The sequence below is a fragment of the Cydia pomonella genome, chromosome 12 (assembly GCF_033807575.1).
Source record: "Cydia pomonella isolate Wapato2018A chromosome 12, ilCydPomo1, whole genome shotgun sequence".
NCBI lineage: Eukaryota > Metazoa > Arthropoda > Insecta > Lepidoptera > Tortricidae > Cydia > Cydia pomonella.
The window spans coordinates 12,220,201-12,243,009 of NC_084714.1; the positions used below are offsets into that span (position 1 = coordinate 12,220,201).

The window sequence follows — 22,809 nt, forward strand, 5'->3', positions numbered from 1 at the left end:
ATTTTGGCGTGCCCAGGGAAGAAACACATCTTGTAATATTCCTTCATAAACTTCCTTCGTCATAATGCCGTTTATTCTATGTAAAGGACCAACTCCACTTGCACTGAAACAGCCCCACACCATAAGGGAGCCGCCGCCGTGTCTGACTGTAGGGAGCTGATACTTGGGGTCATAGCGAGCATTGTCGGGACGTCGTACTTAGGTAATTCCATCTGTTCCAAACAGTAAAAACTTGGATTCATCGCTCCAGATTACCTTTTACCAGATTTCCGCAGTCCAAGAAAGATGTTCTTTCGCATATTTTTTTCTAGCTGCTCGATTTTTCTTGGAAATCAGTGGTTTCTTTGCAGGACGACGAGCACGAAGTCCACCATCCATCAGGCGATTTCTTACAGTACGTACGGACACAGAAACTGAATTCCCACACGATATTTACCGCATAATGTCGCTCGCCGTGAGTCGTGGATTGTGTCTTGCTATTCGCCAAATGTTGCGGTCTACCAAACTTGATGTGCAGCGTGGGCGACCAGGTCTGTTGGGCCTTTTGACACCTCCGTGAGCTTTTTCCCGTTTCAAAACCTTCGATATAGTAGACTAATGAACTTGAAATTGCTTAGCCAGCGTCGATTGTGTGAAGCCATTTCTATAGCCATTTATAATTGCTTCTTGTATGTACTGTTATGTTTTTATTTCCACGAGGTCTCCCCATGACGGAACTAATATTTCTTACAAATATGATTATGAATTAGCACGATATTCCATTTTTTATCGACTTAAATACTACTAGTGACGGACGCTAGAAAAATGAATTTAAATTGAATTTCGAAATATGTACCGGCCTGGTAGCGTATAATTGGTTGACAATAAATCAATATAACCTTTTTTAATTAGTTATCAACAAATTCAGCTCTTGGTTTCATGTAATTTGAAATATTTTAGAGAAAAATCACAATATGATAGTTTTTTTTCCGCTACTGTATGTGCTATAAGACGTTGCTTCGCACCAAATTTCAAGATTCTGAGTTCACGGGAAGTGCCCTGTAGGTTTTGATTCCCTTGTGTGTCGAAAATTTGCGAAAAATTGCGGCAAAAACGGCTGTATCTTTTGATTCTTTTGATAGCGTTGGCTTTGATATACATTTCAGCTTGATACCTCCACGCGTTCCTGAGAAAAAGGGTCTTGACAGACAGACAGACGGACGGACAACAAAGTGATCCTATAAGGGTTCCGTTTTTTTCTTTCGCGGTACGGAACCCTAAAAACAATATAAATAGAGAGTGCTTTAATAAATAATTAATTAAAAGTCCAATTAATTATTAGCTTAATTAAAAGTCGATTAGTGTTTCAGTAAACTGCCTTAAAAACGATCAAAAATATTAAAACCGGTGCACGTGCAAAAAAAAGAGAGAAATTAACGTTTGGATAAAATTATAATTTAAATAAGAATTTATTTCTCCAAAAGAATATTACAGTTCACTTACATAGAGAAATACACGCAATCGTAATATACATTATTTATATAGTGCACGAATAGCATAAAATATATTCTAAAACAAAACAACTTATTTATTTCTGTAAGATAGAAGTGGATACATACTGTATGAATTGGCAACTGGTAAGCCAAGTACAGTACAACAAATTGTCATCGCGCAAGCGCGGGCGGACCGGGCTGTCGTGCAGACCAGTGTAACCTGACCGAAACATTGATAAAGAGAGCGCGCCAGAGATACGCGTTTATACTGGTTGTCGGAGCGGTCAACACATCCGCCGAGCTCGCCCAGCAGTTGGCGATAACATGTATTAGGTGTTAACTTTTAATCACTATGCGCCGATATAAATTCAATCAATGTTGTTTCAGTTGTTTGTGAAAAAATATATATATTTATTTAAACTTATAATAAATATTTTAATATATTACTTATTAGATTGTTTTTTTTTTTACTTTTTGCCATCAATTTCGAGAGCATTAGAGTATTTATCTTATTAATTGTAAATTGAATTAATTATGACATTATCTATGAAACCTGGATCTTTTGTCAAGGGCGCTTACGCTACACTGCGTAGCGCAGCGTTGTATTTATATAGGAGCATCGTTGATAATGGCTTAACCGCCATCGACAATAAGTCCCTTTCAATAAATAACGTCACAATTATACGAACGAACAAAGAAATCAGTGAAAAACCGATTTTTTTATCACTTTTAAGCCTTTTTACTCAAACACTAATCGACTTATAACTAAACTATTAATTAATTAACTTATAATTAATGATTGATTAAAGCACTCTCTATTTATACTGTTTTTATTACTATTGAACGCTAACCAAATTTTAAGTTGAGTGAGAGTTGGTGGTAACTAGTGGGAATTTTTTTCCTAGTAGTTACTAGTGGTAAAAGGTGGGAAAAAAAATCCCAGTAGTTACCACTGGTAACAAGTGTAACAACTTGGTGGTAACTAGTGGGAATCCATCAAAACACAACAATGACAGTAAGTTTGAGTAAAAATGGGTAATATGCTGAAATTCAAAAAGGTTTTGTCGTACAACATTTAATTGTAGGTCGACACCAAAACAGATGCAACGAAAGAGAATACTTGGTAAAACATAAAACAAATTATTATTACCATTTTGCTAAAACTGTATACTATCTGAATGTAGATACAAATAGATGTCAGCAATTATACAAGCAGATTGCTACCTCCTAATTGTTTACAATTGGGCCGGCTGTCTATGCTCGTGTCGTGTGTTGACTCTTGCATAACTAACATTAAGTCTCAGGTGAAAGGTCAGCGTACCTACTGTTGTTAATTATAATTAGAACACAGCTACCGCCATAGTGCACAAGCCAATTATCAATATCCAACAATTCATCAAAATCGAAAGCGTAAATAAGAAAGTTTGAGCAAAATAAGCGTTTCATTCGTGTTTAAATGTAAACAAACAGAACCGATTATGCTGTGATCTTAATTGGTTAGGTACGTTGTATGTGCAACGAAGCAATTAATGTCAGGAGGACTAACCCCGTTATGAAACAAAATATTCTGTTAAGGCTTTTCTTTCCTTTTCCCCATTCCCGTAAGAGTTCAAGCGGGACCGCAACATTGTTTACTGGCCAGAGCCACGACATCGATCTACAACCCAAAAAGTACCCTAAGCTTCAGCATCTCAACATCCCAACGGTCCCAAATAAGGACATAATATTGTTATTTGTGTCTATATATACCAGATGCCTATATTAGCCTTATGGATCCATACTTTCCTTAAAATAATACTTCAACTACTCCTCCTCCTTGCATCGGTTTCCTCATTACTGAGGGTCGGGTCATAAACAAAACTTCAACTACTACATAAGTATTAATATTTTGACGAAATTAGGAGAGCGGCCTGATTAATAAAACCAAAACATATTTCACAACATTAAAGTAGTGCAGCAGTGCAGCGGAGGTGATGGAATAGGCGCGTTGTTTGTATAACGCAGTGAAGCAACGCCGCGCCGTCAAAACACGTTGCGCAACGCGCTCGCATTCCGCGCGCGGTCGTCATCGCAAGCTCTCCAAGTTTCACTTCGTAGTTACCTTTACCTCGTTTTTGTTGTTTGTACGGCAAAACAAAACGTGACATCTTAATGGGGAAAGGCTTTGGAAATTTCGCTTATCGCGAAATTCTGTTCCAGTATTTTATTATTGCAAGAATGAATACGATTACTTAGATCCTAGATATGTATACAAAAAAATAAACAAACGTCCATTGAAATAGTTGTAACGTAATTATTGTAATTACTTACTAGTTGATAAATGATAAATCTAATCAATACAGCGATTTTCTAATCCGACACGATTTTTATTTTTTACATGCTTCGTAGTTAGGGTTTCCAATTTCCATAGCTAGTACTTACCTATGTATGTTAATATATATATATAGGTAGGTAACTACAAAGCGAAATGCAAACAAATAAGTTTAAGGACAAGTCATTTCCAAGCTTTTTAAACTAATGGCATAGGCAAACAAAACAAACACGACTAGTCGACTAACGGTAATACCACTGGTTAAACCCAGCATAGTAAATAAGGAAATAACAGTGCCTATACCAATTTTAACAATACAAACTGTATTACTGGGAACAGTTTTGCTGTCATCAGATTTATCATTGTGACGCGACAGTAATTTCACAATCCACTCGTAACTGTGTTTGTAAACACCATTATGTAGGTAGCCACTGAAGGTTACCTCCAAACAACTGTTAACAATTGCTACACCGTCAACTTTGCTGTTACTTTATTTCACCTCATAGAAGTCACATATCTTGAATTTATTTCAGTGTTAAACAGTTTTTGTTATTGTTTGCTACAATGTCATTTTCTAAAAAAACAAATGTCAGAGAGAATTAAACTAGCAAGGTTACAAACGGACATTTGCGACGTTGCCAGATGAAGATACGAGTAGCTTATTTAACAGTTGTTTAATTGTTATAATTAAATAATTATTCTAGAAATAAAACTATTGATTTGACACTATCATTCTGATTGCATGGGACGTTTTTGAGGCAAAAGGTGTAAAGTTATAGGTAAGTAAGGGGCACAGGTACCTAGGTCAATTGCCGATGAAATTGATATCGAAATGCATCTATGTGACCTTATTGACTGTCGAAAATAACAATATGCACAACAATGAATAAAGTTACCTACTTGAAAGAGCGGATCATTCGTCAGTCAGGCGTATTCATGAATGTTGAAACATGCGTTACGCAAAGGAATGCACGCAAGTACCTACCTAACGGGGAGGAAAGTCAGCTGCACAAACAGAGTGAATCATCGTGTTTACATCGCGTTTTTAGAAGCGGGCGACCCAGTTGCCCTACTAGGCGATGTTTCTTACCACAGACATATATTTATGTTGATTTATTATTTACTTTCACCCGCCCCGGTGTGTGGTGAAATAAATTGTTGCAATTTATATTTATGCGGAGCGTATAATTAATTCAAAGCTCCCGAGATACCTAGGAACACGATATATCTGTTCAGCGACCGCCAGTATGGCTTTCACCATGGTCATTCGACTGGTGATCTTCTAGTGTATCTCACACACCGCAGGGCTTCGGCCATGCATTGAGAGTCAAAGTGAGGCATTGGCAGTTAGCCTGGATATAGCGAATGCGTTCGATCGGGTCTGGCATCGGGGTCTCCTGTCGAAGTTGCCATCTTATGGACTTCCCGAAGGACTGGCTCCGATAGCATGGACATTAACGCTGGTGTTCCACAAGGTTCTGTGCTATCCCCAACGCTGTTTTTGCTGCACATCAATGATATGTTGTCTATCGACGGCATTCATTGTTATGCGGACGACAGTACTGAGTGTGTCTATTACACAGGCCGTGCCAACATCCCTCGTTCTGAGATGCTGGAGAGCCGTGAAAAGCTTGTGTCCGATATTGAGAGCACTCTATCCAGAGTTTCGGTGTGGAGTCGGGACAATTTAGTCCGAAAACCCCATTTACTGTGGTCCCACAGTTCCATGTCAGGCAGTATTAGACCGCGAGCCAGGAACAATTTCCATGACCAATCGCCTCCCGGCTGAAAACTCGTGTAGTAGTTAACGGCTAGGTATGATGAACCCTCGTGGACGTCAGCTGGGTTGAGCCATTGGTGGGTTGAGGAATGGCAGCCACCGAACCATGTAAAACAAAAAAAATTGTCATCGCCTCCCGTTTGATACTTTGTCAAATGATAGTTCAGATGCTGCTGTTGATTTAAAAAAATGTCAGCCGGTTATATATAAAAACTAAAAAGGGACTTTAAAATTGATTATTATTAACATTCCCGCTTTAGTGTCTTTTTAAACATTGATCCTAGCGAAAAGTGTTCTACATGTTTCTTGTAAACAATTTTATAATAATTATTTGTGTTAGACATTTTTTTGATATGGGCCATAATTTACAAATTAATTACGAAAAATAAAAGAAAAGTAACCTTACAATTGATTTTAATTAACTTTCCCTCTTTAATATCTTTTTAAATATTGATCCTTTCAAAAAGAATACTGAATCTTTTTCGTAGAAAAATTTGTGTAGATTATTTACGTTTAACAGCGTTTTATGCTATTGGCCACTGTTTACGAGTTATTTTTATTTATGAAAATATAGAAAAATGGACCATAAAATTGATTTTAATTAACTTTCCCACTTTAATATCTTTTTAAATGTCGATCCTAGCGAAAAGTGTACTGAATCTTTCTTGTAGGCAATTTTATAAAGATTATTTGCGTGACAGAACATTTTTTGCTATGGGTCACCGTTTAAGAGTTATTTAAGAAAAACTAAAAACAGGGACCTTTAAACCCCCCTCTACCCGTTAGCGCCACCCCCATCCATCAGTACTTTCAGTATGTTATTTAAGGTACCTTTATCTACAACTATGCCAAAATTCGTTTATACATGAATTATTTCCCCGTTTTTTCCTTCGTTTGGTGGCCTATAATATGGAAGAGTGAGAGAGATGTCTACGCTACGCTACGCTACGCTACGGAACGTCAACGATTGGCACGTTAGCTGAGCACCCTGATACAGATAAGAAAATGATCAAAACTGAAATAAAGCTCTCTCTATGGCTATATAAAACATGTGCACCAATTTTAAGATTCGGCAAAATGTGAGTCAGCCATTTAAAACAAATAAATATAATAAGGACATTCTAACACAAATTGACTAAGTCCCACAGTAAGCTCAATAAGGCTTGTGATGAGGGTACTTAGACAACGATATATATAATATATAAATATTTATAAATACTTAAATACATAGAAAACACCCAAACCCCTACAAATATTATAAATGCTGTGTGTCTGTTACTTCTTCACGCTGAAACTTTGAACCAATTTATATAAAATTTTGTATGGAGACCCGGGAAAGGACAGCAAAGGATCATTTTTATCACGGAAATCAGATCATCAGGAGTAAAAAGGGGATTGGGATACAGAAATACTAATTCTACGCAGACGTCGCAGACGAAGTCGCATGCAGAAGCTAGTATGTTTAGGAAGTTTTTCTCATTAGGTACAAATACTACCAATTTATTTTTTATTTTTCCAATAGTGGTTAACCACTGCCAAACTAATGATTAATACTTCCTTGTGATGTCAATACAATAGCTACGTCATCGTCATTTAAGAATGAGCAAGCTTGTTTAATCATAGAGAGTAGTAAATTAAATAAAGTTCATACCTCGCATGCCTCGTCATCGTCAATTTATTCTTGCATTTTAGCTTCTGCGTATGAAAATGATTCTCACCTAAAATTGGGTTTACCTTACCGCCGTTGCTGGCATGAAATTGCATTAACACAAAACAAAAATGTTTTATACTTACTTCAATTTTTTAAGACCATAGTGGACGACCACTTGTCTATACAAACGTAGTCCCCATTTTCCTCCCTGAATATTGACAATATGGACATAGTATAACATTACAGTTATACATTGCGCAACGAGGGCGGTAATTCTCGACAGCCGGAGGCTGGAGGGAATTAAAGACCCGAGTTTGCAATATTCTTACCCCCGGAGTTACACACAATGTTTTTCATCACACTTGCGAAGAAAAAACTACATTTAAAGCGAAATCATTCTTAAATACGGTGACATATCAAACAATCGTCCGCCATTTTGTAATTTTTTGGCAGGTGAGGCATCGAAGGCACAGACCTATTCGGCATTCAGCCACGATTGAAAATTATGTAAAAATATTTTAAACGGCTTAGCTTCCTTCGTTTCACTTTTTTCGAATTATTAAATAGTACCTGGGCGACCGAGCTTTGCTCGGTTATAACTATTTATTGTAATATGGTGGTGTATAGGTGATAATCTTAACTACATTTTTTTACTAAATTAAACTAGTCTAAAAAAAAAAAAAAAAAAATTATATATAAACTTGAACATATAAAAAAAAAAGTTAGTCACCGGGCGAGATTCGAACCCGTAACACTCGTTTAGCAGTCCGCGTCTTAACCCGCTGGACCAGACGGACAGTGGCCAGCAACACGAAATTAGCGACCATATTCTGCGTCGAAAGAAAAACGCATGAAAACTCGAAAACACGCATTTTCCCAAACATAAGACTAATCTAGATAGATTGTATACCCCCATATACCAAATTTCAGCGAAATCGTTAGAGCCGTTTCCGAGATCACAGAAATATATATACATATATATATATATATATATACAAGAATTGCTCGTTTAAAGGTATAAGATTAATAGTTAGGAGCGAAAAACGAACTCCATACAAATAATATTTAAAGCTTTGTAACTCTTATAAATTATAATAATTAAAAAATCGAAAAAATCAAAAGAAGGCGCATAGACACGTTAAATTGCGTAAAAATATTTTCAATAATATGATTATTTATTATTATGTCACACAAGTCGCGCAGTATGCCGTTCCGCATACCTCGCTGGCTCCACACTCCACAGAAAACCAGCGCCGTTGACAATTATCTGTCTGTTTTGTATTCTTCGACTTCCACTTTTTATTTTTTATTTCTTGTTGTTGTTAATGTATTTTCTTCTTTGTAATAATTGATATGTTGCCTGAATAAATAATATTCAATTCTATTCTATAATGTTGATATCCAGAACTGGGGACTACGGTTGTATGGAGAAGCGATCATGTAACACACCCAACTTGCCAGTAGAAAAAAGCGCGTTTTTTTTTTTTAAACTGGGAATTCAACTTTTCGCGCTTACCTACATTTTTAAATTTGCGGCTTTTCCTACTGACAAGGTCGTTGTGCCAGAGTATATATTTTCATTGTATTATTGTACCTAAGATAGCGGTCGGTCGGGAAAATCCAATATCAATCAGATTTAAAGATAATTAATTAATTAATTGAAGATAATTAATTGGACCTTGTTTTGATAGTAACTATTGTTGCATTTCAGCTTTGTAAAGGTAAAATAAGTACCATAGGTACCATTTCGAGATTTCATCTCTATAGATGAAATGCTAGAGCCGGCAGATGACCGTAGAGCCGGCAAATAACCGAACGAGATGCTCTTATGGAAATTTCAGCAGGAGTAGCTGAGAAAGCGCTATGATTGTTTGTCCTTGTCACAGTTTCATTTTTTTTATTCCCCACCGTAAATTTTAGTATGGCTTATGGTGGCCAACAAATAATCCGATCAAACTACGTAGGTTGTTTTAAGTATGTTGTCAGGAATGCTAAAATAAAACGTTTTTTAATTTGGCGCATTGCGTATGGTTTGACCCTTATGGGCGCACGCGTATAGTACATCTAGTTGATCCTACCATCTATTTTTAAACATTAGTTATAAATAACAAGCAACAAAGCTGAAATGCAACAATAGTTACTAGCACCACTTACAACAGTGATGACGCATACAGCGTTGTATGGAAGTTATCAGTCTTACAGCTAGTATCTACTAGCCTTTGACGAGATTGCATTACATGCGACGTCTATAAAGATGTGTGTCTATGCTTTTTACCTTGTTCCGCAATCAAGACCTCGTTACGTGCACGAGCAGCCTAGTCGCCGCCCTTATGGGCCATCTGCCAATGTTTGAAGGCGTCCTGAGGAAACCGAAAACTCATTTTAATACTTATGACTGAAAAAATAACATACCACTTCAGCTAAATAACAAGTGGGAGTTTCCTATACGCTGAGCCAGTTTTAAACAAACATGATGTTTTTCCTTAGACTTGTGTTTTCAATGATGAATACAAAATATTCAACTACAATACTATGCTCAGATTAGTCGTCAAGAGATAATGCAATAGCAGTTGAGAGATAGGGAGGGACAAATACTCTGGACCCAATTTAAGGATATCGACTAATTAAAGGTGTAAGCTTAACCCATTCAGCGACACGTTGTCTTTTTGCCTCTACGGAGCATTTTCGGGTCCATATTGGCTCACATAAAATTAGTTGTCATATTATTGTTCATAATAACGATTTGTGATCAGAATGATCATTTGTCATAATTTTTTTTGCTTATAATTATTGATATCCATTTATTTTTACTACTAACAACATTACTCATAACGGTATGTTGGCCGAAAATTGTTTTTAATATTGTCATTTCCAACTCTTCATCATGACTCATAACGATGTTTTATATAAACTAAATAATCATAAACTTACTTTGTATAACTACTTATATGCATAAATTATTTTCCAGTGTGATCGAGAAGTGTGAATCTTTAAGTATGTGTTTATCGCCAAAATACATATTAATGGATTTATCGATGTTTTTGATAAGCAATGTAATGTTATTATTTTATAACCCCAGTAACCCCAAAACGAGGACTAGCATAATATCGCCCACCTTTCTGGCAGGATTTCGGTTCTGCGAGGGTCGCAGTTCTAACCTAACCTAACCCACCTTTTTGGCAGGATTTCGGTTCTGCGAGGGTCGCAGTTCTAACCTAACCTAACCCACCTTTCTGGCACGATTTAGGTTCTGTGAGGGTCGCAGTTCTAACCTAACCTAATGTTATTTAGTTAGTGTGGCTCAAATCTTGGAAGCTAAACTTGACCCATTTCAATTTCCGATTGAGCTGAGATTTTGCAAAAGTACTCGAATCGAATCGGATCACAATGCAATATGATATGGACCTGATTTGATGATGGAGAATGCTTGTGATAAAACGAGGAAACGATGCAAACTAATTGTGTTTGGGGTTATAATTGTCTCGATGAATATTCGTTGTATGTATGGAAGGTAGAGGCAAGGAACAAAATCTCCATATACCAAAAAGTGTCCGACAAAAAACCATAAATAGGTGGCGCTACAATACCTAGAATACTTGAGAAAAAAATCTAATCATAGACAGCGCACTTCACTCCGTCAATAACGCCTAGGTTCTTAGCTACTCTAGCTCTACTCTGGAGAGATTTGGAACTATTATTTATAGCTGGCAGCTGGACACTTTTGCAACAATTCTGCCCAAGGAGTTCCTGTTCCATGTGAAAAGAAAAGTGCAGTCACCAACAAAGGCAATAAAGGCTTATTGATGATGAAATTGATGAAACTTAACTAATAAGTAGGTCGCACCACTATTCGCTCTAGCTAGTGCCATCTATTGACTAAAATTTGAATATAGAAAAATCTCGTACTTATTTGTGATATCACGTCGTCGTCCGTCATTGGTACCCACTTGGTACCATATTTATTAATATTGCTAGGTAGGTTTACATACCTATTTACCTAAACTGAATTACTGATAAAACTGAACGTCTATATATGGGTCATTAAAATGAGATCAGTAACGAGATTTGCTAGATTACACCATGACGGAAAATAGAATATTACAAATAATACGTACTTACAGACATCCTGACAAAATTATTGATATTTTAACGACATTGGACTTCACAAGATTAGATTCAAGGCCGCCTAGTCTCGCTACTGGGTTAGGAAGGAAAGTTTGGTTATGTGGCATTATCATTTTACCAAAAATGTAGTGGAAAAAGGTAATTAAACCGTGTTATACCTATTACTTAAAATATAACATACCAGTTTAATTTCAGCCATTATATATAACCTCGTAATTACATCGGGGTTATCAAATTTGTCACTAACGCGAAAGAATTGCTTTAAATTTTAATCCAACAGTGTCAAAATAAAAACACTTGCTCGTAGTTAAAGTTCTCAATTCACCACACTAATTCACAGTCATTCTTTAACAAATATCCCTAAAAACAATAAAATTGTTATCATTTTATCAATCAGACATTCATTAAATCCAGACTTTTGACAGACAGAAACAGAGCAGCCACGAAAACTAGTACGAGCCGAACTGGGTTGCGTACGCCATCTCTCGGCACGTAATGATATTATAAAGACAGCTGTCAAACCTTATTTTATAAATATAGCCTCTATGCTTTTGAACTAAAGCATGTTCATGTTATAGGTATCTACATTATTCTGAAAATAGGTACCATGAAAATTATTATTATATATTGTTAAATGTTGTCTTTCTATTCCCATCCGATGGAAAAGGCATTACTTATTCAAAATAATGTTTATTTAGCAGTTACTGACGTAGATTCTTACACAGGAGTTTTGCTAAGATCCTGTCCTACGGGTTTATTGAAATCAAATTTCAGCTACGTACGGTCTTCACACGAAAGTAATCTAGTCTTACAACTAGAGGGCGCTTCCTACAGTGCAGGGCTAAACTCTGTTATAACTTTTGAACACAGATATTGGTATTTAAGGTGCCGTGTAGTTTCAGACTGTTCAGAGTGCGAAGTATTTGAAATGATCACATCTTTAATTAGCAATCTTGAGGAGTTTACCGGGGCACTATCGATTCCAATCCTGAGTTTTTGATAGAAATGCACATTCAATTTGTATTTTTTTTTGCACCAAACCTTTAATATGAAATTTGCTTCTAAAAATAGGCAATATCTTGTTTGAAGAATCTTATCGATTACTTTTTTAATTTTTACGTAGATCAAAATTAAATTCAAAAACATGATATCCGGGCAAGAGTATCCATATCGCTCATGCTTACGCTCAGTGAGAGAAGATTACGAACTTACTGGGCCTTAACAGTAGTGTGGTTAGTTTTCAAACGTTTTGCTCGTAGGTTCAATTAAAGCGTCAAAAGCGACACGTGATAATGATAATAGCGAACGTAAAAGCGACCTACTTGTTTGTAGATACTTATGTACTTGCCCCTTACAGTTTTAATTTTCAGTAAGGATTCTCCCGAATCCTCGGTTGTGAGGTTTCTCCGCCTAGAATCTGCACAAATAAACCAGATTACGATGAGACAATTTTTTTTCTTCGCTACGCTCAAGATTCTCACTTAGAATACCAATTATGGAATCTTTCGCTTACTCGGGACTCAACCAACTTTCCTCTCTTGTTACACAAGTAACTGAACATGGGGCTTACCGTGGGAAGTCAATTTGTGTAAGAATGTCCCTATAATATTTATTTATTTATGGCCTGTTAGGCCGCTTGTATACGCTCGGCCTTGTTTCACCAACAACGGACCGTGTTAGAAGACTACATCCAGTTTTTTGATGTGACTACTGACAGCTTCACCAAAGAAAACAAGACATGTGGCATAACACATGCCTAACACGGACAGTCCACAACGAACGTATACCTACAAGCGGCCTTAGGAAATACTTGGAACGAGAGGTAGGGGTACAGTACCCCTAGTGTAAATATTTTCGACAGCGAAACGTGACGTACGCGTTTGCGTTAAGTGTCATTTTGTATGAGATTTTTGACTTTCCAAAACGTCCCGCTTGGCGCGCTGTTCAAAAACCCATACAAAATGAGACTTAACGCAAACGCGTACGCCACGTTTCGCTATCGACTAAAATTACACTAGGGGTACAGGAATCTATATGAGGCATAAAAGATAAAAATCACATTAATAATTATACATTCATTTATTAATCGGAATTTAATACTGTATTACATAGAAGAAATGCACTTCTCAGAAACATTCAGAAGACTTCCCTTTGGGACAGTTTTGTTTTTTAATAAATACTAGCTATTACTTTCGCAGTAATAGGCATCGATATTCATGAGGATCTGCATTGCCACATACTTAAAAATCTATGTATATTTTTCACAAACCTCGGTTGGTATAATAAATAAAATTTTGCTTATTAACAACAAATAATAATTAACTCTCAAGAATTACGTGTTTAAACTGCCGCTGCCACATAATTTGTCAACAACATTTTTCATCACAAAGGAAACAATAAACTAATGTTTTCTAAACAAATTTTTGAACATTTTAGTATCTTGGTGACCGCTTTTAGAAAGACGAACATAGTGATAACAGCTGTCCGGAAACACACAGCGTGAGAGAAGAATACTACCAATTATAAATACAGACATCTTGATTCATCCAAAGTGAACTTGTATAAAATATTTATCAATAAGAAATAATCAGTCTTGTTTGTCTTGTTTAGAGAAAACGTAATCAAAACGTGCTGAATGCACGCTCCGATATTAAATGTCAGATATGATGTCATCCCTTCTCTTGGACGTAACTACTTACGCTACTTACATATTAACATCACAGTTGTTTAGTAGAGGTGGGTGCAGTACTTTGTACATAATAATACAGGAGCTACCTGCGATCCGCGACCATACTCGACACACACGCTTGCCGTAATACGCACGCAATTAACTACTTCGTAATCGCGATTCCAAAGACAGGCTAGCTAGCACTGGAAAATTCATCTTATAGACAAATTTTTCGCACAGTCTTTCTCTTAAAATGTACACAAAGTCCTCGCGTTTTAATTCTTTCAACTTCAAGCAAGTATTGAAAGCTACTATAATTGGACCTTGTTGATAATCCATATCAGTACCGGCACGAGAGAGTGCTCGGCAACTTAACCTACCAACACGCAAGACCTACGAACACGTTGTTCACCCCCTATGGTTGCTATATACGTATAGTGCGTATGAAGATACCGTTTACGTCCCTAACGGTAAAACTGAAAACTTATATTATATCATTAAATATCTGTGAACGACTTGCAAACGTGTCTTGTAATTCGTTCAAATAGTCAAAAAATATATTTTTGTCTTGTATTAACAATTGACCAACGCAGACAGGTTACAGTAATGAAATATCACAGATTATTCCAAAATCTTTGGACAGTAACGGCTGCCTACACGATACTTTTACTTTTAAAAACTTTAGTATTTTGTGCCGATTATACTATAACCAGCCCGTTATACCCATAAATAAACTCGAAAAACAAATAATCATCATCAGCTATCTCTTCCTAAGGTAAATGCATGTTATATTTACATACTTTAATATTTTCGAGAAGCTATTCAGTGGTTAAGTATTATTCAAGAAGTCTTCAATAAAAAAATAACTTTGAAATCAGTGACTTGAAATGTCATTGACATCACTTTATAATACATAAGAAAAATATTCACAATTTTATCTGGCAATACAGATTTAGTGATTAAACGCGTTACTAAGTCCCACTTTTCCTCAGGATAAGATCAATAATTAACAATAAAATAATTTATATAAAACATTCAAGAGAATACTTTTCCCCTAAACTCCATACATCTTCTAACCTTTCATCTTCTATATGTTTCGTGCATTTCGTACATCATACAGACATTATAAAAGAAAACGAAAAGGCACCCGGGATTACACAATAGGGTACCCACACCAACTAGTCTAAATACAGTTAGTAACCCTTTCCAACCCAGTCGAGCTTTGAAAGGGCTACGATAAATCTACAGGTGAAAACGACAAGTTTTGTTACGTTACACCTTACATCTTATTACATAACACACATTATATTCGTATAATGATCTGAAAGAGAATTCACAAAAATGTATCTCGTTTGACATTGTCAATCACCTTTTAAAATAGTATAATCAAACGTCTTCTAAATACTATTCAGCATATTTTGTAAGCTTCATTCAGATCTGCAAGAAATACTAAAAAAATGAACTAAAAGTGACCTAACAAAAAGTCTCGACTCTCAAAAATACGGTCAGAACGGGAAATATCGAAAATTTGACATCGCAACGAACGAAAGATGTTTCGAGTCGAGGTACAACCCAAATCGAAGTTCTTACTATATAACCGGCGACAGTACCGACAAATCGGGCTTGGGACGGTGATCTTACTGCTGCACGGGCGCCGCGTACAGCAGCGGGCCGGGCGGCAGGTGCGCGTAGGGCACGCCGCCGCCCACGGCCGCCTGGTAGCCGCACGGCCCGCCGCCGCCCACGCCCACGCCGCCGCCGTAGAACTTGCCGCCTGCGACAACAGATCCCTCATCTTTATACTGTCTGTCCATGTGTCCATTCCATACATATACCGATATTGTTAACATGGGTTACAGTGAGAGCTCCTGAATCTCTATTCTGTTATTGGATCATGTAAATCCAAAATAGAGATGCGGAATGATAGATTAACTGTTGGCAAACTGCCTCCTAGCTCAGTTGCTAGTGACCAACTAAAACGCCGGAGGTCCCGGGTTCGAATCCCGGGGTAAGGGTTATCATGAATATTTTTTCTTGAGTTATCTGTTCTTGTCCAGAAATAATTACTCGAAGTTTGAGTTCAGTCTGTGCCTGACAACAATATGCTCTCAATTAACTTTGTTACAACTTACCCAGCATATCCTGAGGATGAGGATGCATCTGTGGGTAATGTGGAGGAGTAGCAAAGTGTGGTGGAGGAGATCCATAGGAAGATCCAGATGAGCCATTTGGTTTGTTACCATTTGCGTTATTATTACGGTACTGTTGTCCTCCATTGCGCTGATCTAAAATAATATAAAATTATATGTTTTACAAGGAATCTTAAAATAAACTAGGTGCAAAATGGAAAAAGTACCTTTAGCATTGTATTTTTTATTAGATCTAGTTCATGATTCACAAGTATAAACATTTGATTTTATACATTTGAACTTGTTAATGCTTGAAAAAGTAGAACTTACTGTTGTATGTGCGCTGTCCATATCCATTCTGATTGTTGTATCCATTTTGGTAGCCATTATTATATCCGCCTTGATAGTTGCCCATAGACTCGAACATATTAGGGCTTGGGAAAGGCACCTGCTTCTGGAAATTATTCTGTCTGTAAGCCTGATTATTGCCTTGGTTTTGGTTGTTAAATCGTGGTGGTTGTTGGTTCATGTTGCGGTTTTGATACATATTCTGTGTGTCTTCATTAGAAACATTGTTAGCCATCTTATTGTTCCACTGATTGCTCTGCTGGCGCGGCGAACTTGAACCGCTGTTGTTATCTTTGCGTTGTTGCCAACGGTTGCGTCCTATAGAAATAAGTAGTATGTAAATACAAATTGTGTACACAGTGTCAGTATCATCTTTAAAAAGGTAGAAAAGGAACCCTTATGGTGAGACTCTGACCATATCCATCTGTCTGTCACATTGCCAAATATCTCGAGAACTACTTGAGCTATCAATTTGAAATTTAGAATAATTATGAACAGCGCAGCGCATAAAAAGGGGGGCAAAACTTGAAAGTCTAGTTTTACTAGATCAAGTGGGGTATCATTAGAAAGAACTCAAATTCATTCATTTGCCACCCCTATCTAACAAACGAAAATTTTTTTTTATTAGTATTGTACTTAAGTTGTCATATACAGCATGATTTCTGGGTCGTGATCCAGAACCACTTTTTCTGGCTCTGTAAATGATCCACATTATAAATCATATGTTAGTATTTAGTTACATTTTTCTTACTTTTCAAAGTAAAATTAATCTATACTAAAAAATTATGGTCACCTATGACTTTGGACATGCGCTGTATGGAAAGCGACAAGAAGTCACATTGAGTAGGGTTACCAAATTGTATGCAAAAATGTTTTTTTCTACTTTTAATCTGAAAAATAATCATCATTATTGGTGATAATAAATAATTAGCAACATCATTAGGCTCATCTTTCTGTATATTGCAGGAAAAATATAAATCACATCTCTATCTTGATAACTTTATTTTAATAAAAAAAAGTATTTACTAATTTTATTTGCTATTAACCTCGTTTGCGGGTGTTTAATGTTTGTTATACTTGAAATTTCTACGAGATTACATTAACAACGCCTTCTTTCAATTAAAAGAAAAATTCTTGAATTCGGTTCACTAAATAAAGAATAATCACAAAATATCAAAATAAATCCAGTCAAGTGCGAGTTGGTTTTACTCACGCACTAAGGATTCCGTACAAACTTTGAAATATCTTATGTAACTATGAAGGTGAAAGACTTTTAAACTGAAGTACCTATACCAAGTATAATTGTGTACATCGATATCTATCGGCAAACTAAGCTATCGGCACATAAGGCAAAAACAACTCAAGCCTGGTTTCGAAGGAACAAAATTGACTTTATTGCCCACGAAGACTGGCCGTCCTCCAGCCCGGACCTTAACCCCCTGGATTATGCCATATGGCAGGTTATAGAGGAGAAAGCCCACCCAAATCTTGACTCCCTCAAGCGGGCCATAGTAAAGACAGTGACGGAATTAGACATGACAATCGTGCGTGCCGCTATTGATGACTGGCTTCGTCCTTTGTGGGCCTGTGTTTAGACGACCAGTCTGGCCTAGTGGGTAGTGACCCTGCCTACGAAGCTGATGGTGCCGGGTTCAAATCCTGGTAAGGGCATGTATTCGTGTGATGAGCATGGATATTTGTTCCTGAGTCATGGGTGTTTTCTATGTATTTAAGTATTTATAAATATTTATATATTATATATATCGTTGTCTAAGTACCCTCAACACAAGCCTTAATGCAATTAGTGTAATAAAGTCCTAATGGTGTATTTAAGACCAGAGGAGGCCATTTTGAACGATATTGTCATATGTAATTCCTGATTTTGTTTACTTCATTTTAATATATAGTTTATTCAACTTTCGTTCGTATATTTTATGTAGATAAAGATTATTGCAGTAACGATGCTTAGCAGGGTGCGTGACAGCCGCCACGGCCTCCTGGCCAAAGTGACAAATAGATGGGGCAGTGGCCTTTTGAGGACCCTCCCTGCATATCAGTTTTAACAGTAAATTTAATTTGATGTAATGTTAGTTATTATTTATTAATATTTATTTGTTTAAAGTCTAATAGTATTTAATTTATATAATTGTATGTTAATAAATGTTATTTATTTTAATTCTAATTAATTAATATTATAAATTATGGATTGTCATTTTCCTTCATAAATCATTTTTTTTCTCTATGAAAAAACAAGAAAAAAATGTTTTGGAATGTACAATTTGAGCTCTTAAGCCCCCCCCAACCTTGACGTAGTCATTAGACTTTGGAATTTTGCCCCCTCTTCATTCCAAATTTCAAATCGATAACTTAAGTGGTTCTCAAGATATTTAGGGATGTGACAGACAGACAAACGGACGGATGGAAGAGTCGCACCATAAGGTTTCCTTTTGTACCTTTTTGGTATGGAACCCTAAAAACAACATATACACAGGTCGCGTAAATTACTTAGGCAATTTACCGATAGATGGCGCCAGTTATGCTTAGAATACTTTTGGTCAAAATGCTTTCGTGTTTATTGTTACACGAGTAGAGCTAGAGAGTATTGTTACAGAGATAAGTGATAGTTTGTAGGGAACCCTCGGTGCGTAAGTTAAACGGAGTTAAATGTTAATAGAGTATAATCAGCTACAGAAAAGATTACCTAAAAATCACTTACCAGAGCTACCATTATTGTTTCGTGCCATGTCGCTCAGTTTAGCAGGCGGCGTCTGCCCAGTTTCCAGCAACACTGCAACTAAAGCGCGAGCCTGGCGCGAGTCTCCACTGGTGAAGTAGGTGTAAGCAGTGCCAGACTGCTGACATCTGCCAGTACGCCCTGAAAGAGAATCACTTTAGGTTTTTACCTTATTTCGAAAAATAATATAAAAAACAAAGAAACCGTTACTTCATTAAACATACCAATTCTGTGAATGTAATCCTCGGATGAATTAGGATAGTCAAAATTGACAACGAATTTTACATCTTCGACATCTAAACCTCGAGCTGCCACATCAGTAGCAATAAGAATGGTAGTGGCGCCGTTTCTGAACTCCGTGAGGACGGCGTCGCGTTCCGGCTGCGATTTGTCTCCGTGAATAGCGAGGGCCTTGTGGCCGTTACGGCGAACAGCACGCGCAATGTCATCCACCTAGAATATAACAATAGTATGGATAATAACATCAGTAGCTCCTGTAGTATCTATCTTTGAAAAAGAGTAAAATACTAAATTCAGTGTTGTGTGTGAATGATAAGTCTAATATAAACATTTAATTACCTTTTTCTTTGTTTCAACAAAAACAATAACTTTGTTGTCTCTCTCAGATGAAATTTCTTTCAAGAGGTTGGTAAGTTTGTGTTCTTTTTCATGTTCCTCACAAATCTCAATTATTTGTTTGATGTTATTGTTGGCAGAGAGATTCAATGACCCAATATTCACTTTGATATAGTCATTTAAGAAATCTTCAGCCAAAGTCTGAATTTCTTTTGGCCATGTAGCTGACCACATCAAAACCTGACGATCTGGGCGAATTTGCTCGATAATCTTGCGAATTTGAGGCTCAAAGCCCATGTCCAACATTCTGTCAGCTTCATCCAAGACCAGGTATGTGCAACGGCGCAAGTTTGTGGTACCACGCTCAAGGAAATCAATTAATCTTCCAGGCGTGGCAATAACAATTTCAACACCCCTTTCTAGATCTCTAGCCTGAGGCCCTTTAGGAGAGCCACCAAAGAGGCAAGTATTTCTGATAAGGCCACGGGCACTGTAAGCCTGTGCCACAGACTGAATCTGCTGTGCTAGCTCTCTCGTTGGGGCTAAAATGAGAGCAATTGGGCCGTCTCCCCTTTGGATGCGCTGTTGATGCACAATATGAACAGCAGCAGGAAGCATGTAGGCCAAAGTCTTACCAGACCCAGTGGAGGCAATACCGACCATGTCACGGCCAGAAAGAGCAATAGGCCAGCCTTGAGCTTGAATTCCAGTGGGTTCAACCCAACCTTGTTCTTTGATAGTATTCATTATGTGATCAGGGAAATTTCCTTCATCAAATACTTGGTTAGGGCGTGGCACATTGTTACCACTTACAATTATTTCTTTTGTAGCACGGAACATCTTCACATCCTCCTCAGATCGGGAATCAACATCAGCATGTGGCTTGTAAAAATCCTTTTGAATTGGCTCAAGATTAGCCATATCCCACATGGGCTTCACCAAACTATCTCCTGGGTGTTTAGCCTTCATGCTTTGCATTTTGCGGCCATTAAACTCATTAGGCTGCTGACCCATGTTCGGATTGTTAAAAGTTTTCTTCTGTGCAAAGTTTTGTTGATTCATGTGACCGTTTTGGTTATTGAAGTTCTTGGGTCCATAGTTATTTTTGTGTTGGAAGCCACCCTGTTGTTTTGGTCCACCAAAGTCAGGTTTACCGTTATAAAATTGCATATTTCCTCCAGGGCCTTTGTCCTCATAATCTTTTTTTTGAGGTTGATTGTTATAGTTGTTCCTTGGGCGGTACTCTTTTGGGCCACCAAAATCAGTTTGAATTCCATTCTCACTTTTCTGATTAAAATCTGGCCTCATTCCATTGAAGTCGTTTCTTGGGCGAAAATTATTTTTATTGCCAATGTTGTTGTTTCTAGGACCAAAGTTTTTGGGCCCTCCAAAATCATGAAGACCGCCGAAAAACGGTATTTTGCCGAATTGTTCATTCCGGTCTGGACGGGGCCTGAAACTAAAACAATTGTACATATGTTTAACCACATCAGGCCCAAGTTATATGTGATGATTTCAAGCAAAGGGCTGAAAACAGCACATTCTTAGGTTTTTCCAGATACAAATTGTATTTCAAATACGGAGGTAGGAAGTAACTATAGAGACACAATTCAGCCCCAAATAGTAAAAAAAAAAAATAACAAGAGCTATTGGATTGTGGCTGAATCCATCTAATAAACCCAGAGTGACATGAATCTTTAGCTATCTCGCATTTAGTAATCAAACCCTTACACATTAAACCAATTTGCATCTCCTCCAAATAGTTTTGGTCATTCCTGGGTGCTTAGCTTACGTGCAAGTCATCAACGCTCCGTAGCGTAGTCATCTCTCTCTATCAATCTTCCATATCATTTTACTACACTACACAGTAATAAAAATAAATCATAAAAAAAAACTATCTACTTTTCATCACTACTCCCATCATTTTGATATTTAAAAACGCAAAGAAGTTAAGTAACATTGTGTAAACATACAGATCAGGATTGTACTTTATAACCGTTTGCACTGTAGTTTGTTGAACATAATGGGCTTACTAAAATTTGACTACCTAATGCCCCAATTTATGTAGTGTAGTGAAAGTATGTGGTAATGGAATAAATGAAAGGTACTTCTATATTTCCCTTGATAAATAAAAGGGACCAATAATAGTATTATTAATCATTACCATATCGATAACAGATTCATAATTCATAAAGATAGACGGGCGGGCGTTTCGACACTGTAACAGCTGAGTACCAAGCACGCAGTGCATTGCACAAAATGGCCGCTTTGAAGAGAATCTGTGAAGATCAATCGACACCCGAACCAATGTTGTATACCTACCTACGTATGCCAAAGTAATTTTACACTTATTTTGCAATGGAAAATTAAAACTTACATAGGATGTTGATTACTGAAGCCGTTGTACTGCATTCTGCTACTTAGTGAAGATCGTAATTACGTGGAGTTCTACGGTCGAGTAGGTATCTAGAACAATGGAGTGAAGAAAACGTTAGGATTATAGGAAACTTAATGACACCGATAAAAATAAAAACATAAATATGAACAACAAAATTTTATTTACCTCTCGATTAGGAGAGAATTTGATAATTATTTAAGTTTTTCATCCACGCTGACCCTCACTCAGACCCGGCGAAGAACAACTCGATAATGGCTGCCGGAAACGCCTTAAAATGGGTTGCTATGCCAATATTCGCCAAGAGGCGTATTACCAGAAACAAAAATGAAACTAGAATACTGGGAGGTTCTAGTCTTCAAGTACTGCGCAGTATTAGCTTTCCATCACTTTTTATCACATCTAAACAGAACGAGATAGGTAGCAGGTAACTGCGCAATAAAATTGATTATATTTGTCTTCGTTTATAGTTTATTGATCGTGACACTTATTTTAGACCGGCAACCCATGAATAATCATTGTACGTCAAGGTCTTCTCCCTCTCTTATTTCCGGCCAGCAGCTGAGGGCCTACCGCGAACACTGAAGTTCACAAATTAGTGGAGTAAAAGAGAAAGATTT

At 37.0% G+C, this 22,809-nt stretch overlaps 2 protein-coding genes across 3 annotated transcripts in view; both read right to left on the minus strand.

Annotated features, from left to right (window-relative positions):
• LOC133523611 (3-phosphoinositide-dependent protein kinase 1) overlaps positions 1-11,744 on the minus strand; it is a 125,574-nt gene extending 113,830 nt beyond the window's left edge. The window contains exons 1-2 of the mRNA XM_061859291.1: positions 11,521-11,744; positions 9,490-9,574 (exon numbers count right to left, since the gene is read on the minus strand). The gene's annotated coding sequence lies outside the window, so the exon portion shown is untranslated. The remainder of the gene's footprint in view (positions 1-9,489; positions 9,575-11,520) is intronic.
• A 1,655-nt stretch (positions 11,745-13,399) lies between these two features.
• On the minus strand, positions 13,400-22,512 carry LOC133523606 (uncharacterized). 2 transcript variants are annotated; one of them, XM_061859280.1, is made up of 8 exons: positions 22,358-22,512; positions 22,172-22,260; positions 19,798-21,247; positions 19,443-19,671; positions 19,201-19,359; positions 16,467-16,802; positions 16,140-16,292; positions 13,400-15,781 (listed from the first exon to the last, which is right to left on the minus strand). In XM_061859280.1, exons 2-8 carry the CDS (start codon positions 22,204-22,206, stop codon positions 15,645-15,647), a joined length of 2,499 nt encoding a protein of 832 aa, XP_061715264.1. In that variant the 5' UTR covers positions 22,207-22,260; positions 22,358-22,512; the 3' UTR covers positions 13,400-15,644. The 2 variants fall into 2 exon arrangements, with proteins under 2 accessions (XP_061715264.1, XP_061715263.1); XM_061859279.1 differs by having other exon boundaries at positions 19,798-21,253.
• Positions 22,513-22,809: the final 297 nt, after the last annotated feature.

Coding starts and splice junctions, on each gene's coding strand:
- LOC133523606 (XM_061859279.1), bottom strand. CDS start 22,206: ATGCAGTACAACGGCTTCAGTAATCAACATCCTAT. Junction 21,254..22,171: donor TTCAGTAATCAACATCCTAT/GTAAGTTTTAAT, acceptor CAATTGTTTTAG/TTTCAGGCCCCGTCCAGACC. Junction 16,803..19,200: donor AAACAATAATGGTAGCTCTG/GTAAGTGATTTT, acceptor TTATTTCTATAG/GACGCAACCGTTGGCAACAA.